Raw genomic sequence first — 17,706 nt, forward strand, 5'->3', positions numbered from 1 at the left:
GGTGATTACCTGTTCCGTTCATTTCCTCTGGGGACCTGTCATTGGCCACTGTCAAAAAACAGGATACTGGTCTAGATGGACATTTGGTCTCACCCAGTTATGGCCATTCTTATGTTCTACGATATAGAAGGCTTATCCCTTCAACCAAAGGTCCTGCCAGTTAGTGGTATGGAATTAAAGAAAAAATTCAGAGACTAGTGTGTTATCCTTAAAGGGTCACTATCTGCCACACACTTTTTCTGTGTTACGTACTGTTTTAACACACAGTCCTGTCACCTTCCATTTTCCTAAATTAGCATTCAACTTCTTCACCCACAACTAATATTTGCTTCCTAAAACTCAATCACAGATTTTACAAGAATGATATAACTGCTTTTAAAATACTGATCTTAAATTCCAAGCAAATGTCTACAACCCTTAGAAAGGGCACTGTACTTGGGCCTTGGGGTTATCTAGTTCATCAAACCAGAGCTATGCAGGATTGTTCCCAACAATACATTTTTTTTTTTTTTTTTTTGCATTTAGGGGTTAGGGGTCTGGGAAAATAGATTTAAATTATCTCAGTGATGAGACTTTAAAAAAAAACAAACAAAAAAAACTCTTTGCAAAAGGCAAAATATACAGGAAGTACCATCAAAACTAGAGTTTTGGATTTATTTCTTTTGCAATAGTTAACATTAAGTGCAAAACACCATTATTTTTTTAAACACATTCCTGTTAATGGTGTCATCCACATTTGCCTACAAAAGGGATTCTAATATTTAGTAGTTTAACAAAAAAAGCAAAGGAGGAGACAATTTTCATATGATTATTAAAAATCCAGACTGAGGTAATACTCAGAGGCCTTCATCATGAAAGATCCTTTGTACTAGGCACCGTACAAGTACACACAGAGTCTCTCCCCAAAGAGTTTACATTTTGTTTTGGAATGTAAATGTATTCCTAATTTAAGTCTATATAATATTATTGACTTGAGATCATAAACAGCTGTCTAATCTGCTATTTACATAAAACTTTTAGTTAACTTGCCACTTCTATACCCTAATAAGCTGACTTCAGTCAAACTTCAAGCAAGTGATACTTTATATCCGAGTCACTCCACCTAAAAATGTAGAAGATTAAAAGTGGTAAACCTGACAAGCTAGAGAGAATTAGGAAAGTCTGTATCTCACTGTATTTCTATGCCAAAATAACTGAATACCCAACAAAACAAGCAACATTTGTTTAGCTCTAGATTTGTCATTCAACAACACCTGGTTGTGAACTATTTGAAATACAGCATGCTCTCCTTCCAGGGTATAAGTATTCTCTTTATCTATTGTGAAACACTTTTGAATTCAAATATACATGTAGGCTTATTTGCAATCTCATCATTTGATCCTGAAATGTAGACAGGAATCAGGAGCTGACTTTATTTATGTTACCTAAATTCATTTTATGGAGTTGTATGTTTCTGCCTTTAATCTCCTTTGCGTTAGTGTGATAAATATTGATTTATTAGAATTACAATACAAACCTTCTTTCACTTAAAAACTTTGATCTTACTGAGGTATTTACTTATACAAAATATTTTTCTCCTATTATCTTACTATTAATTCAAAACATTCAACTTTTAAGACCACATATAGCAAACTAGCTGAAAGGCAACTTCATCATGACAGAATAGTCATCCTCAACATTTCTGCAAATACCTCTTTCAGTGCAGAGGAAGGAATTAACCTGCAAAAGAACTCTCATTTGAAAATTTCTTTGCACATATTTTTTTAAGCATACTTTTAAATGAATGCTGAATTCTGTCCCTAATGTAGGCTGGTGTGACTGTTTAAGTCATGTTAGTGACATTGTTTGGTGTTAATACCTGACAATGCAGCATGTAAAGGATGCAGGCTGTGCATGCCTCAACTAGAAATTTCCTTTTTTGAAAGTATTATCACACAACTTTTAGTTGTACTGCTGCTATATGAATTTTATTTAAAAGGTTAAATAAAACTGAAATTGGCATAAGTGTATGAAAGAGCCATTGTATAGACCAGGGGTGGGCAAACTTTTTGGCCCGAGGGTCACATCAGGGAATAGAAATTGTATGGCGGGCCATGTACGCTCACAAAATTGGGGTTGGGGTGCAGGGCAGTGTAGTGGTGCGCGATGGGGCTGAAAAGTTTGGGGTATAGGAGGATGCTTTGGGCTGGGACTGGGGGGGTTCGGAGGGCACGAGGGGCAACAGGGCTGGGGCAGGGGTGCAGGAAAGGGTGCAGGTTCTGGCTGGGGATGAGAGATTTGGAGTGCAGGAGGGTACTCTGGGCTGGGATCGAGGGGTTTGGAGAGCGGGAAGGGGATCAGGGCTGGGGCAGGGGAGAGACTCAGGGGTGCAGGCTTCAAGCGGTGCTTACCTCAAACGCGTTGCGGCCCCCGACCCAGCGCCCCGGCCGGAGCGGGGCCGAGCCACGTGTTGCGGCCCCCGACCCAGCGCCTCGGCCGGAGCGGGGCTGAGCCACGTGGTGCCGGCCCTGACCTTACGCCCTGGCCGGAGTGGGGCCGTGCCACGTGGTGCAGTCCCTGACCCAGCGCCCTGGTGGGAGCGCCAGAGCGGGGCCGAGCTGCATCATGCAGCTACCAGGCTGGATCTGGCCTGCGGGCTGTAGTTTGCCCACCCATGGTATATATGGTCAAGAACAAGAGACAAATCAATGTCCTACCAGGTCACGGAAAGAGTGCCTGCCCCTCAAAAATACACACACACACACACACACACCCCCATGCAGGCCAGAAGGTCAAACTAAAGTGAGTTTCAGTTTACACTGGAGACCCACTGAAATAGGTCCACTGCCTAGTGGGAGAAAAGGTGGTCTATAACCTCAAATTGCAGGAGATGATCTGAATATGGTGAAGGGGAAATGTTATTGTTTATTATTTATTTATTGGACCAGGACCCCATTTGTGCTAAGTGCTGAACAAACAGAAGAAAAGGGTGGTCCCTGCCCCAAAGAGCTTACAATCAAAGTATAAGACAACAGAGGGACAGACAGAGGAGTACAAAGAAACAATGAGACAATATTGGTCAGCATGCTAGACAGTGGTTTCAACACAGCAGCAGCCTAACCGTCATTTTGTACCCATGGCAAAGGAGCGTTTAAGCAGGGTTTTGAAGGCGTGTGAAGAAGTAGGCGTTGAAGATGTTTACAGGGAGGTCCTCCCAAACATGGGAGGATGTATAAAAGGTCCTTGTTTGAAAATTTAACAAGTGGGTGATGGAGGCTGGCAGCATGGGCTGACTGAAAGCAGGAGTTGACATCTCAGTAGTGAATGAGTAAGGATACGTAGGGTGAGGATAGGTTGTGAAGAGCCTTGAAAGAGAAGACAAGTAGCTTATGTTTGATGCAAAAGCATAAAGAGAGCTAGTGGAGGAATGCAAAGATGGGGGACATGGTCAAAGTGATGGGCTAGGAAAAATATCTTTACAATAGCATTTTGAATGGATATGAGAAGGGCAAGATTACATTTATCACTGCCACAGAAAAGGATGTTGCAGAAATCAAGATGTGAGATGAGGCAGCCTGGATTAGTTTAATTGTGTGGATGGAGAGGAAAGGCCACACCTTAGAGATGTTATGCAGAGAGAATGTGCAAGATTTAGATACAGCTTGGATGTGAGAAACTAGAGGTCAAATCTAAGTGAAAGTGAATGAGAAAGGAGTTAGTGGGGAGGACTTGGAGGAGGAGTTCTGATTAAGAGCTCTGTTGAGCTTCAGCGGAAAGACATCCATGTCAGAGAGGCTGAGATTTTAGTTTTGACATAACGAGGCAGATCTGGAGTAGAGGTAGATCTAGGAGAAATAAGGTGTAGAGGGAGAAGAGAAGGCGAACAAGGACAGAGCCCTGTGGAACATCACAAAAAACTGGGAGGGCGGTGGGGGTGAGGAGAATTTTCCAAAGGACATGCTGAAGGAGCAATCAGAGAAGGAGGAGAACTATGAAAGGACAGAGTCACAGAAGCCAAGGGAAGATAAGATTTCAAGAAGAACATGGTCAATAGTGTCAAAATCAGCTGACAGCTCAAGGAGGACAAGGATGGAGTATTAGTGCAGAGCTCTGGCTGGAAAGAGGTCGTTAGAGAGACTTTGGCAAGAGTGGTTTCAGTGGAGTGCAAGGGTCAGAAAGTAGACTGGAGAAGAACCCCAGAGACTGACAGTAGACAGCACATTCAAGAACTCAGATGAAAGGAAGAAAGGAGAGGGGGCAGTAGTTGGAGAGGCAAATGGATCAAAGGTGTGGCGTTGTTTTTTAAGATGAGATAAACTGAAGTATGCTTGAATTGTGAGGAAAAAAAAACAGAGGAGAGTCAGAGTATCGGAGAAGAGTAAGGAAATGGATGAGAAGGAGGGTAGGTGAGCAGGAGATGGGAGGACATGGGGTCACTGGGGAATTAGAGGAGGACAGTAGATGAGAAACATCTATGTCTTTGAGAGAGGAGGAGGGTAGAACTATAGGAAAAGAAGAGAAGGGAAGGCAAGCCTAGCGGAAGGAGAAGGTCACATTGTATTTTATCAACTTTTTCTTGGAAGAAATCAGCAAGATCCTGTGTGGGAAGAGAAATGGAGACACAAAGGAAGGCAGTCTTCATCCCTTCTGTTACTGAACCCCATCCTTTCAGACAAGACCTGGGACACGATCCAAGATCATGTCCCAGGTCACTCCATCACTCCATGTAACACATTTATCTATCATCCAGCAGCACTGTTCACCTCTGAATTCTACTCCAAATCGACCTTAAGTTTTACAAGAATGAAACTGTTGGTTTGTGTCACCTGAAGCAGGCTTGCAGGGTATTTTGCTCAAAAATAAAAGAAAAACAATAGTTAGTTGCTCTGTCACAACACAAACTCACCCTTAGGCTGATTCTCCCTTTGTTTTCTAAAAGTATATCTATATTAGGGTTTGTTTTGTGGGGAGGGGAATTGGTGGGGAGAATGGCTTTATTGAACTGAGGACTCATCAGTTGTAACCAGGCATAGTATAAGCATGGACTGCACTAATTCCCAGCCTTGTCACGATCACCTTTTTCAACATGATGCAGCATCATATCCCAGTTTACTTGTGCATTACACTCACTTTCGTCTGACTTTACAGCCGATGGAGGGTTGTTTGCAAGTTCCTCTGTATTTCCTTCTCCACCCCCACGAGATCTTGAATTCCAGACTTTAATCACTTCAACATCATTATCACTTCCACTTCCACTTGAGCTACTCTCTTTCTTCGCTTTCTTCCCCTTGGATTTTTTTTTCCTAGAAACATAACATTGTATGTTCACTATTTAAAAATCTGCAGGTGAGAGAGCCAACAGCTGTAACAGTAAAAAAACAAAAAACCCCACAAATATTGCTTAAATTTTTGTAACTTTAAAAGAAAAGAAATCTAACAGAATTTAAGTTAAGCACGTATGTTTCACACAGAAAAGCTCAATTTACTTAGCATAATCATCAGAGCTTAAACTCATTGAAGTTTCATCTGAATCTGAAGCTATGAACTCATCCAAACTGTCTTCATCAAAGTAGCCCTGAAAAACAAAATTAATATTCTTAGAACACAGATTTTATTAAGTACCATCATCTAGACTGAAGCCTCTATTAAAACACTTAAACATCTGTTTATTCTTCATTTAAACAAACCAAGAGTTCAGTGAAAGATCAACATTTCAAAATGTTTTAATGACGACAAAATTTCCGGGGGGGAGAGGGGGGAGTGGCCATAAGTGAAATGGCTGGCAAAATCTCTGTGCCCCACAGCAACAGAGATTTCCATTAATTTGCCAAAAATCTACCTAGCATTTGTCATGTCTTATTTGGAAAGCTTTCAATAGAAGCAGAAGTATGTATTTTGATATATCTAATTTACCTTATTTTCTTTACTAATATAGTCCAGCTGCAAACACCAAGGGTGAGTCCAGATTCTGCTTAACATCTGGAAGTCCTGGAAGAGCTTCGCTCCAGCTTTGCCTCTTCCACCTTCACTGCTACTACCTACACCTGACAATAAAGTTCAGATTATAGAATGAAAGCTTGAATTAAGTTTGCCAAATACTGTTCCCCCTTTGAACAACACATTTGTTTAGTATAGAGTGTTCTCTCCAGGTGCACATCTCACATTGTAATTTCTCTTTTAGAGAGGTCAAGTTACCTAGTTACAGGATTCTTTTCTAGTTAAAACAGTCAAAACTAGATTTCTGTCTTTTTCTTGATGAGTTACATGATAACATTTTAACAGAGGAGTGCATTCTCTCCTCAATGGGAATTCATATAAATCCCAGCGAAGGGGCACTCAGGTTTATTCAAGCAATTATTTATAAAACCTAAGATTAATATAAATGTTATGATTTTGTAAATTTTCAGTTAATTCAGATCATTGTTTAATGTAACTATTTCCTTGCATATTTTGTAACTTTAAAACTGTGCTAATGTAAAACAGCCAGAAGGTGTTAATACCTTGTCTATTTTCATTGACTAAGCTGAATTTGCTGCAAAAAGTGAACAGCATTTGTAGTGAACGACTGGATTAAAAAAATTATTTTATTTTTAATAGCCTAAAGCAGGGGTATCCAACCCACGGCCCACCAGAGCATTTCATAAGGCTTGCGGCCTGCTTCAACACAATATACTAACAGATGATTCATTAGCGTTTTGTCATCAGGTTTACATCATTTTGTGTGCTCTTTGCTGTTTTTTTCCTGTTTTCTGTAATGCTGATGCACGTTTTATGCACTGGATTTCTTTATTTGTTTTTAAATAGACAATACTGTACATAGAAACAACCTATCTAAATACATACAAACCAGAATCTGTTGGCTCTCACAAATTTGTGCTTAGGTTTATGTGGCCCTCTTGTGTAATAAGGTTGGGCACCACAAGCCTAAAGGGTTGACAAAGAAACAATGTCAACTTGAAGTTTTTGAAACTGACTTATCTGTACAGTGAAGCCTGTTTAAACAAAATAACTGGAAAAATCATACATTTTCTGAATCACAAAAATAAATGCCTGTGGGTGAACCAGGCTAAAAAGCTTATTCAAGAATTTCAGTCAACAGGCTATAGAAAGAAGACTGTAGTAAAATGAAGGCATAAGGGAAAGTATGATAGCAAGCTGCTTTTTGCCACATTATAAAGAGTTACTCTACAGTTAGCTCCATGTAATAATTATTCCTTTATGTTCCTAATAAAAGGTAAAAATAACACTGTGGTAGCTGGGATGGCTCTTATGGATTTGGAAGGGTCCCTACAAAAGTGCTAAGTTCAGATGCCCTAACTCCATGATACAGAAACAGAGAAGAGACCACCTCCTCTAAAATCTCTCATGCAATTAAAAAAATTATTACAGATGATAGAATATTTTCTACATTAATGAAAAGTAGAAAAACTATTTTCATATTTGGAGTAAAGACTAACTTTCTAAGATTATGTATTCTAGTGGCAACTTGTACCACATCTGAAAGTACTTCGATAAAACACTGAACTTTTTATTTTTATTTGTATTTGCGGGTAAAGAGAAATTTCTTCTACTGGAACTTCAGCCTCAGTAGTAGGATTCATTTTTCAGATATTTAACTAATACAAATCAGAAGGTACTTTGCTTAGTTGAAACTGCTGCAATACCAAATGCAGAAAGTGGCACTTAACTTAGGGACCAGTCAAATGGCTTAGAAGATAGCAATATGGATGGATATTAACAAGGAAGACTCAAGATCTAGACATATTTGTGACACTGTCAGTCCTTGAGTAAGTTGGGGAGATTTAGTCTCAATAAAAAAAAAACTAATGACTTATCACAGAACATTGTACATCCCTGGGGTGTGAGAGACTCAAAGCCCATTAAAGTACATGAGAACCTTTCTATTGACTTCAGCGGGCACTGGATCAGTCTGTTTGCCTTCTATCAGCTACAAAGTAAAAGGTGTGCAAGCAACTGCTGTCCAGTAAACGAATAGGGAATTCTTCAGTGGCAGCACAGAATAAGAACAAAGTAACAGCACTAAAAGATTAGTCACACTGGGCTAATTTTTCAGTCAGTATGTGCCCCAGGCGATACTATTTTTAAGGGTATGTTGGTTTGTAGCATGGTAGGTAAAACACAGTTTATACCAGAAAGCCTAAAAATTTCAGCAGACAAACACACACGTATAAGAAGCCAGCAAAAGTTTTGAAGACTTCACAAAACTACTTCTATTGCTTTGATAAAAAATAGTTGTTCTGAGGAAGCAGTGTGTTTTCACCTACTGAGCTGTTTCAATGAAACTTACAGTTCACTTATTTTTAAGCACACGGATAACTTTAGGAGGATATGCATTTGGAATGTTGTAGTAATGAACAGAATACAAATATATTTTTCTTCAGTGCATTTATATAGGTGAGAGCCAATACTGAATAGAGGTTTCAGAGTGGTAGCCATGTTATTCTGTTTCAGCAAAAACAATGGAGTCCTTGTGGCACCTTAGAGTCTAACAGATTTATTTGGGCATAAGCTTTCGTGGGCTAAAACCCACTTCATCAGATGCATGGAGTGAAAAATACAGTAAACAGTATATATATATTACAGCACATGAAAAGATGGGAGTTGCTTTACCAAGTGGGGGGCCAGTGTTAACGAGGCCAATTCAATTAAGGTGGAAGTGGCCTATTCTCAACAGTTGACAAGAAGGGGTGAATATCAGAGGGAAAATTACTTTTGTAGTGCTAATGAGGCCAATGCAATCAAGGTGGATGTTGACCAAAAACAGTTGACAAGGTGTGAGTATCAGCAGAGGGAAAATTACTTTTTGTAGTAACCCATCCACTCCCAGTCTTTATTCAGGCCTAATTTGATGGTGTCCAGTTTGCAAATTCATTCCAGTTCTGCAGTTTCTCATTGAAGTCTGTTTTTCAAGTTTTTTTTGTTGAAGAATTGCCACTTTTAAGTCTGTTATTGAGTATCCAGGGAGACTGAAGTGTTCTCTACTGATTTTTGAATATTACAATTCTTGGTGTCTGATTTGTGTCCATTTATTCTTTTTTGCAGAGATTGTCTGGTTTGGCCAATGTACATGGCAGAGGCGCATTGTTGGCATATATCACATTGGTAGATATGCAGGTGAATGAGCCCCCGATGGTGTGGCTGATGTGGCTATGATGGTGTCCCTTGAATAGCTATGCAGAAAGAGTTGGCAACGGGGTTTGTTGCAGGGATTGGTTCCTTGGTTAGTGTTTTTGTTGTGTGGTGTGTAGTTGCTGGTGAGTATTTGCTTCAGGTTGGGGAGCTGTCTGTAAGTGAGGACTGGCCCGTCTCCCCAGGTCTGCGAGAGTGAGGGATCGTCCTTCAGGATAGGTTGTAGATCCTTGATGATGCTGACCCCCTACTTGGTAAGGCAACTCCCATCTTTTCATGTGCTGTAATATATATACTGCTGACTGTATTTTTCATTCCATGCATCTGATGAAGTGGGTTTTAGCCCACGAAAGCTTATGCCCAAATAAATTTGTTAATACAGAATAGACTAAGTTATAGGGTTGATTAGTGATGAGCTCTACAAGACTATTAAAACACTGTATGTGTTCTGCTTTGAAACACACTCAGGTGGGGGGGGGGTGTTTAAATAAAGGTTTTACTCCTTATTAAAAAAAACAAAACAAAACAAACAAAACCTGAAAAAGAGCTTTTGGTTTTTAGACCTGCAATTTTTATAAATGAAATTACCAACACTGGTTCCGGGTGACTGGTTAGATTAGCATCTTAACTGAAATAAAGGAAACAGCCCACACAAAGTTTGAAAAAGAAAACCTAGCTGGCAATTTAGCTAAGACACCACAAACTACACCCAGCTATAATCCAAGCAAGTAAGACAACACTCTGAATATCATATCCAAGTTGAACATCTGCTGTAAATCACAGTTTGATACAAAATGCAATTAATCTTTTATCATCCTTTTCTTGAATTAAACTTGGGAGGGTAACTGCAACAGCAAAACAAACCATGAACAGTCACTGCAGCAGCTATATACAATCAATTTAAACTGTGCCACATACTTCAGTCTATCTAATGCTAAAAAGATTAAGTTAGTACACATTTGCATGATGGACTAATTTAGTAACAGTTCTAAAAAGCAAATGTATGCTAGGTTATTCATTAGATAAAAATATGATTGTATCATCATCATGACCCCATGTATTCTGCAACCACAGAATTTAACATGAAGAATATTTCATTATCATAGAATAAATTAGTGTTGCTACAGAGTTTAGGGATAGTTGCTGTAGAACTTTAGAGCTGCTGCTGTGGAATTTGGTCCAATTGTGCCACTGAGTGCATAAGGCCTTTGCTAGCTTCTTGAGTTACCATTATTGATGGTAAATACAACACTATCACTTTAGAAGTGCTGCTGACACTGGCAGGTTTTGCAAGATGCTGAACTGCAAGCCCCAGGAAAACCACCAACGTTTTAGAGTCAAGAGCACAGCAGTTCTCAGCATTTGAACATGCCTTTGTTCAAGCTGTAAGATTTTTTAAATTCAACAAGTTTGTGTATGGCCTTGCTTCTTCTAAAATGCTAAGGAAGTTAAAAATTAGAAAGGCAAACTGGTCCTGAGACATCACGGAAATCTAATGACAAACTTAAGTCTTTTCACTACCAGACCAGTGGGATGTGGAATGAGACGGAGGGGGCAACTCCATATCACGCTTGCAAACGAGTAACGTGAAAGATTAACCAGTACTGCCCTCAGAACAAAGGCACGCTGAAAGATTCTGAGGACAAACCAGGTCTAGGATGTGATCAAATCAACTAATTTCCTCTTGAAACAAATGTGGGTCCCCAGATGTAAAAGACTTGTGTAATAATCCAAAGTCCGCTTGAAATAACGGGTTTGCTTAAAGAGTACCAGCAATTAATCCACATAATGTATGAATTACTTAAATTATATTTTTGGGGAGGAAGAGAAAGGAAAGGAGTAATGAACCACAAACAAGAAATGTAAGTATTCGTATTCTTCAGTAAATATTTAGTTATATGTAACCATCTGCGCCAAAGTGGATTTCTACAGCAAACCAAAAGGGACCATTTATAGCGTGTTATGAAAACATTAAAAAAAACTGATTAAATGATGATCAATCACATTACCTAAGTGTACTTTAGTTACCTACCTGTCAAGTGATCCAAGTAGTACTGATACAGCTTACACTGAATAGATGTCATTCTAACTGCTAAAACATATTCATATTTTGGTGGCAGGAACTTCGTTAATGCTGTGTAATCTTTCCTCTGTTAATTTACAAAAGGATGTTAGTCAAACAGATAAGTGTGTATAAAGCAAGTGGATTCTTACTCAGAGTTTAAAAACCTGTGGCACCTTAAGAGACCAATTGTACCACAAAAGCCACCTCTAGGATGTTTTCTAACCACAGAGAAAAAACTATAATACACAATGAAAGCCAAATTATACCAGCCCATCTGCACAGGACCATTTAATCTAGTGCAGCTGGTTGCACACTACACATATCTCCTCTATGCACACATTTTACATCTCTGCTGTGTCAAATGCAATTTCAATAGTTGTTTCCAGTGACTGCTTCTCTTCAGCATAGTTACCTTCTTCAGGTCTGGGTGAACGAGCCCCAAATGACAGTGTTTGTATTATGGACAATGAATGTGACTCCACAGGAAAGCCACTCATGATTTTGGAGGGTGGGTGTGATTCATGATTTTTGAATGCTTGTTTGGCAATGCTATTTCTAATCCCTTTCCTCATTCACTTGCCTACAGTCTCTGCTACTCTTCATCTGCCTCCTCACCCTCCAAATGGTGGGTGTTGACAGTTTGGGGGCTGACAAAACTCCCCACGGTTTGTCACAGGGCTACTCCCTTTGTGGCAAACCAAGAGAAATTTGTTGGACCCAGGGACTAGTTTAGGACATCTAATAATGCTTAAATATTAAGTTATTTGTATATTAATTAAGATTTTCATAGTTGCTGCCTTCCTTCTTTCTGATATGAGCAGGACAGCTCAGTGGGAATGGCTTGTTCTCCAGTACTGTACTACTGTATATTTAGCTTGAGCTGGGTAAGGCCCCTCTTGCTACTGTGTATCTTCAAGTGGCTTTCCATTTTCAGATGTATTGGTGCAGGAGATACCAAAAAAAATTTCCAGTGTGGACCATTTTAATTTTTTATTATTATTATTTCTTTAAATAGAGACACTGCCTGATGGTCCAGCTCCCTTCCCTATTTATGACCACATGACTCACCATCACACCCCTTCATAATCATTTATAACATCTCTGTGGCAATGATAGCAACTGCCTAAACATGAAAAAGTAATATTGGGGAAGGATTTATGTATTTTTAGGTGTCTTTCAGGCAACAGGTGTTTCGTCCTTTTAAAAAAAGGAAATCAGTCTTCATCCCCCCTTCCTCCTCTTCCATCTGTTTTGATTCTCTCAAATGGAAACAGGAGAGCCAGCTTCAACAGTTAGACAGTTCTCCATGGACCACCATCTTACCATACATTTTAGGAAACAGTAAAAGGCAGGCTGGTTTTTAAGTTTAAATTCAGAATATTTCAAAACTGAAGTACTGATATCCTATCTGATAATATAGATTACTGGTCCAGTAAGTCAGGAAAACAATTCTCCAAGTTGTGCGTGTCCTGCCTAAGATGCACTGACAGGGTTTGTAAAGACTGTGAAGCTTTTACAAGATTTTCTGTTTATATGGAATTTCTGAATTATTTACAATTCAAACTACTTAAGAAAACTATACATTGAGTCAAAATGATAACGAAATTACTGGACTACGTATGTAGCAATTGTAGATGCAAATTTAGAGGACCCAGACCATAACATTTTTTTAATTCAAAGGAAAATAGACTACTATAATATTAAGTTGATTGAGTTAATGTGAAGGTAAAGTATTTCCATACCTGAACACATCCAGCTAGCATCTCATACAGTATGTGGGCACGCTTCTTCATTACTCTAACATCTACCATGGTGGAGTCTGCACACTGACCATTCTGGATTGGATTTATAAACCGATTTCTGAATTCCTTAATTGACCCAAGCAAATTTTCCTTGATAAAATTAACCATGCAGTGATCTGGAAGAGAAAGATCAACTCCAGTTCTTTAAAATTAAATAGTTCCTATGGAAAAGTTTGTTTTAAGGAAAGCAGAGAATGGGTGTGTGTACACCTTTCATAAACTCTTTTCTGTTAAGCAAGGTAATGTAAGGCCAAAATTTTCCCAAGTGAGTCCTTAAAGTTAAACATCTACCATCCATATTTAGGTACCTATGTACTTTGATTTTCAGACGGTATTAACCATTTTTGAAAAATTGGCATAAATGTTGATCTGATGCATTGATGTAAGACTTACTTGGAATGTCGTACTGCCTGTGAGCTTAAACATGCAGGGAAGCAATGATATAGAAAAATTATATTTATAGTAGGTTTTGTAATAGTTGAAAACAAAATTATGGCAGTCAGTAGAGGCACGCATTACCGGGGGATTTCATTCTAAATTAACTAGACTTCCAAGAGTGACTTAGTATGTAAGCATCAGATTTCTAAAGCAGTTTACATAGCTAAAACATCTCCAATACATTTATCCAGAAGGTAAACTAAAAAGTAATGAAAATTATTCTACTAGCTGTAAGGTGTGGTCTGGTACCACCAGGAACAGATTATTTTCTCCTACTTCAAAACTAAATATATTTATAATAATATATTACTATACTGGCAGAAATGTATTGAAGGAAATGTTTTCTGCACTGACTATAGAAGCATTTACTTACATTCTATAAGATTATTCTGCAGGGGTGTTCCTGTAAGAATTATTCTCCTCCTGGATCGTATAGAATTCATAGCTTTAGAAACAGCAGAAGCTTCATTTTTTAATATGTGCCCTTCATCACAAATAACAAAGTCAGGGCCTAGAAGAAAATCAAGATGTCTAATGCAATTAACTTTATTTTCTGTAACCACGAGGACGCTCGTGTCTACAAGAGTCTGACTTTGCTCTATTAACAGGCAACCATATGCTGTTTTTAAATAAAGCTCTCTAGATTAAGGGCATTAAAGCCCATACCCTTGGCTTGCAAATGCATTCACAGTAGTTGATTCTTCCAAGATACATAACATAGTGCACAATGTATTAGTGGGTAGAATTAAGCAAAACGTTTTACAGTACATTCCTATTAAAAACGTCTAAACGCACACTATAGAGACAAGATGAGTGAGGGAATATGTTTTATTGAACCTAAGGAAGAGCTCTGGGTAGCTCAAAAGCTTGTCTCTCTCACCAATAGAAGTTGGTCCAATAAAAGATATTATCTCACCCACCTTGTTTCTCTAATATCCTGGAATCAACACGGCTACAACCACACTGTAAAATGTATATTAGTAATGCACGTTTTCCCTGTCAAGTTTCATAAGCACACATTTTTAAAGTCACATTACACTGCCATCTATTGGTGACTGATAAGAAGTTATAAAGAGAACCAAAGTCCAACAGCAACTTTCTGTATGAAGACAACAGAGCAGTATTCAATATCCTACTTGACAACAGATAGAGCTGAAAGCCTGATGAGTTATCCAAGTGGTAAACTTGATTTGCCCACTGGTAAAAGACAAATTTTATTTGATGTTAAATAATATCAAAGGCCCAGCTCAAAGTTCCCCCAAGCTTTTTTTTTTTTTAAAAAAACATTAATTTCAAGCAAAGCAACAACTTCATTTTTATTGGGTTTAATGCCAACACATATCAATCACTTCTTGATACTTAACTTACACAAAAATTCTTAACATTTAAATTTACAACTACCTCTATAAATTTGGATGCCAAGATAGCAAGAGAGAAAAAAATATATGAAAACTTCTTTTAGAAAGCCAGCTGCCTGATCAATCCCTCATAAAGATAGTTTGTTTCCAATACAGCTTTGCAAAATTCTACCTGCCCATTCATCCAGGACAAGTAGCCTTTTCTAACAAGTAACCATACGATTTGTTTCTTTTATTATCACAGTCAAAGCCAAATAACTAGGTTTTGTGCTTAGACTAGTACTTTTTCATGACACATATGCATGTCTAATCTAGGCCATTGTAGAATAGCTCCTCATCATTCTCCTAGAAGCTAATGCTGGGATCAGAGACCCATCACTCAAGGTATACCTATTAAATAACACAATGCATTTATATTTTATTTTCCATCAAAGAATCTCAAAGTGCTTGAGAAGTATTAATTCAGCTTTACAAATGGAGAAAACTGAGGCACAAAGAAGCCCAAAATCAAATAGAGACAGATCTCAGAGCTACTAATCATGTGTTTTAGTCACAAGACCATTCTTTCCTCATCAGTAAGAATAAGCTAGCAACTCCTTTATGACTAAATGCATCTTGCCCAATGCACCTTCATGAAGCCAAAGACTTAGAATTTAAAATTAATTTGTCTTGCTTTGTAATCGTCATTTGATCAGCCATTAATTTTTCCCATTCTGCTGTGAAGGACCAACCCAGAAAAAGGACATGAGTTTGGACATGATGGAGATGGAGACAAGGCAGAGCACAATGAGCTATCAGAAAGCCAAGAACTATTTAGGGTCTACTCATCAGAAGAGCGGTGCAGATCACCTACACTCAAAAGACAATGCCACTATTCTTAATGACAGGTTTCAGAGTAACAGCCGTGTTAGTCTGTATTCACAAAAAGAAAAGGAGTACTTGTGGCACCTTAGAGACTAACCAACTTATTTGAGCATAAGCTTTCGTAAGCTACAGCTCACTTCATCGGATGCATACCGTGGAAACTGCAGCAGATATTATATACACACACAGAGATCATGAAACAATACCTCCTCCCACCCCACTGTCCTGCTGGTAATAGCTTATCTAAATTGATCATCAAGTTGGGCCATTTCCAGCACAAATCCAGGTTCTCTCACCCTCCACCCCCCTACACACAAACTCACTCTCCTGCTGGTAATAGCCCATCCAAAGTGACAACTCTCTTCACAATGTGCATGATAATCAAGGTGGGCCATTTCCTGCACAAATCCAGGTTCACTCACCCCCTCACCCCCCTCCAAAAACCACACATACAAACTCACTCTCCTCCACAGACCATCTTTTATTAACTAGCCCATAACTCAAGGTAAGATCCATATCTTTGCCTTAGCTTCAGCTGAAGAGAGTTCACAGCTTTTCTTCACTCGTGTTATACTTCAGTGGCCACCCTACTGGATGAAACAGGGAAGCCAAGGCTGTCTGTAGCAGGGAGATTACATATTAGGTAAACAGTTTTGCCCTGGCTCTCCACGTTAGGCAGCTGGCAGCTTTCCAGACTCACGACCCACACAGAATATCTAGTTCGTTGTTGACTTCTTCCCTCCCACAGATACTGATTTTTCCTTAACTTTTAATTTCCCTACTCATAGGAAAAAAAAGCATTCAGGGATCTGAGTTTCCCAATTAGTATAACTGTGCATTAATCAAACACTGGGGATGCACATAAGTTTCATCAGTATATCTTTAAATTTCTTTTCACTGTTTTAGGTTTTTGAAGGTTTAGATCCTCCTTTCCCTCCCCCCCCCCCATTCTCTTGTGTTACCCATTCATTTAAAATTGTTGGAGGAGGAGTCTCTGCATGGCGACCATGGAGGAGTGGCTCTCACTGGTGCCGGTGACCAGTGCCAGGATGGGGAAGACAAGGACTGAGCCAACAGGGCTCGTTTCCCTTTAAATGGCACTGAAGGCCCCGGTACCAAATAGTAACCAGTGGCCACATGCTCCCTTCCACCAGCCAGCACCACCACCACCAAACTCTTGTACTGTCTGTGACTCTGGTACCAACAGCGAGAGCAAGTTTCTGGCCGAAGCAAAGGCCTCAGCCGTGGACGGCATTGCAATAATCCTGGCACCATGCTGACCTTCCAATGCTGACAGTTCGGCTGGTACCAGACTCAAATGAGCCCACATAGGGGCCAGAATCAAAGCATCAAAGCACTGAGCTGCCAGAGCCAAGAAGTGACCTTGGTCACAGGTCACACTCTGCTCTGGTCTCCATGTCTGGCCATCCTTGGGGTCGGAGAACATCCTCTCTCGGTCAGCAGCTTCTTCTGTTTCTTCCTTGGTATTGGGGATGTCAAATGGCTCTGTGACTCCTGGACAGTGGAAGGAGCACTCCTCACTGATGCTGAGGTACTCGGTGCCAAGTCCGAATGGCACGGTTCCAAGGAGGGTCTCACCTCTGCTTCCATTAGTTCAGTCTAGCCTCTCCATCCTTTTTGGTATGGGGCTTAAAGTCTCCGCAAATTTTGCAGAAGTCCCCAATATAAGCTTCACCCAAGCACTTAAGACAACCGGAGTGCAGGTTACTCAGGGGCACAGCCTAGTTGCAAGAAGCACAAGGCTTGAAGCCTGGCGACCGAGGCATGCCTCGGTACTGAGAGCGGACGCTAAACAGAGAGAACTAACTGAAAAAACTACCAAGACGTAACTATCAACAGCAAATACTGAGAAGACAAAGTCTACTGAGAACTTGCAAGAGTGAGGGGAACAGTCCCAGCAACTGTCATGGGTGGTAAGAACGAACTCAGGGGGTGTGGGATTGGCAAGGCCCTTTATACCGGTGCAATGGATACGCAGCACCAGAGCCAACCCGATGGATACCACTGAAGAAAAAATTTCTGGTGACTG

General features: G+C 39.7%; 1 protein-coding gene across 6 annotated transcripts in view; it reads right to left on the minus strand.

Annotated features, from left to right (window-relative positions):
* ATRX (ATRX chromatin remodeler) overlaps nucleotides 1-17,706 on the minus strand; it is a 139,870-nt gene that overhangs the window by 42,260 nt on the left and 79,904 nt on the right. For all 6 annotated transcript variants that reach the window (XM_048865450.2, XM_048865447.2, XM_048865446.2 and 3 more), the window contains 6 exons: nucleotides 13,808-13,945; nucleotides 12,937-13,112; nucleotides 11,162-11,279; nucleotides 5,893-6,023; nucleotides 5,466-5,554; nucleotides 5,110-5,282 (listed from right to left, as the gene is read on the minus strand). In XM_048865450.2, the coding sequence (XP_048721407.2) occupies nucleotides 5,110-5,282; nucleotides 5,466-5,554; nucleotides 5,893-6,023; nucleotides 11,162-11,279; nucleotides 12,937-13,112; nucleotides 13,808-13,945 (825 nt within the window). The remainder of the gene's footprint in view (nucleotides 1-5,109; nucleotides 5,283-5,465; nucleotides 5,555-5,892; nucleotides 6,024-11,161; nucleotides 11,280-12,936; nucleotides 13,113-13,807; nucleotides 13,946-17,706) is intronic.

This window comes from Caretta caretta, chromosome 9 (genome assembly GCF_965140235.1).
Source record: "Caretta caretta isolate rCarCar2 chromosome 9, rCarCar1.hap1, whole genome shotgun sequence".
Taxonomy (NCBI): Eukaryota; Metazoa; Chordata; order Testudines; family Cheloniidae; genus Caretta; species Caretta caretta.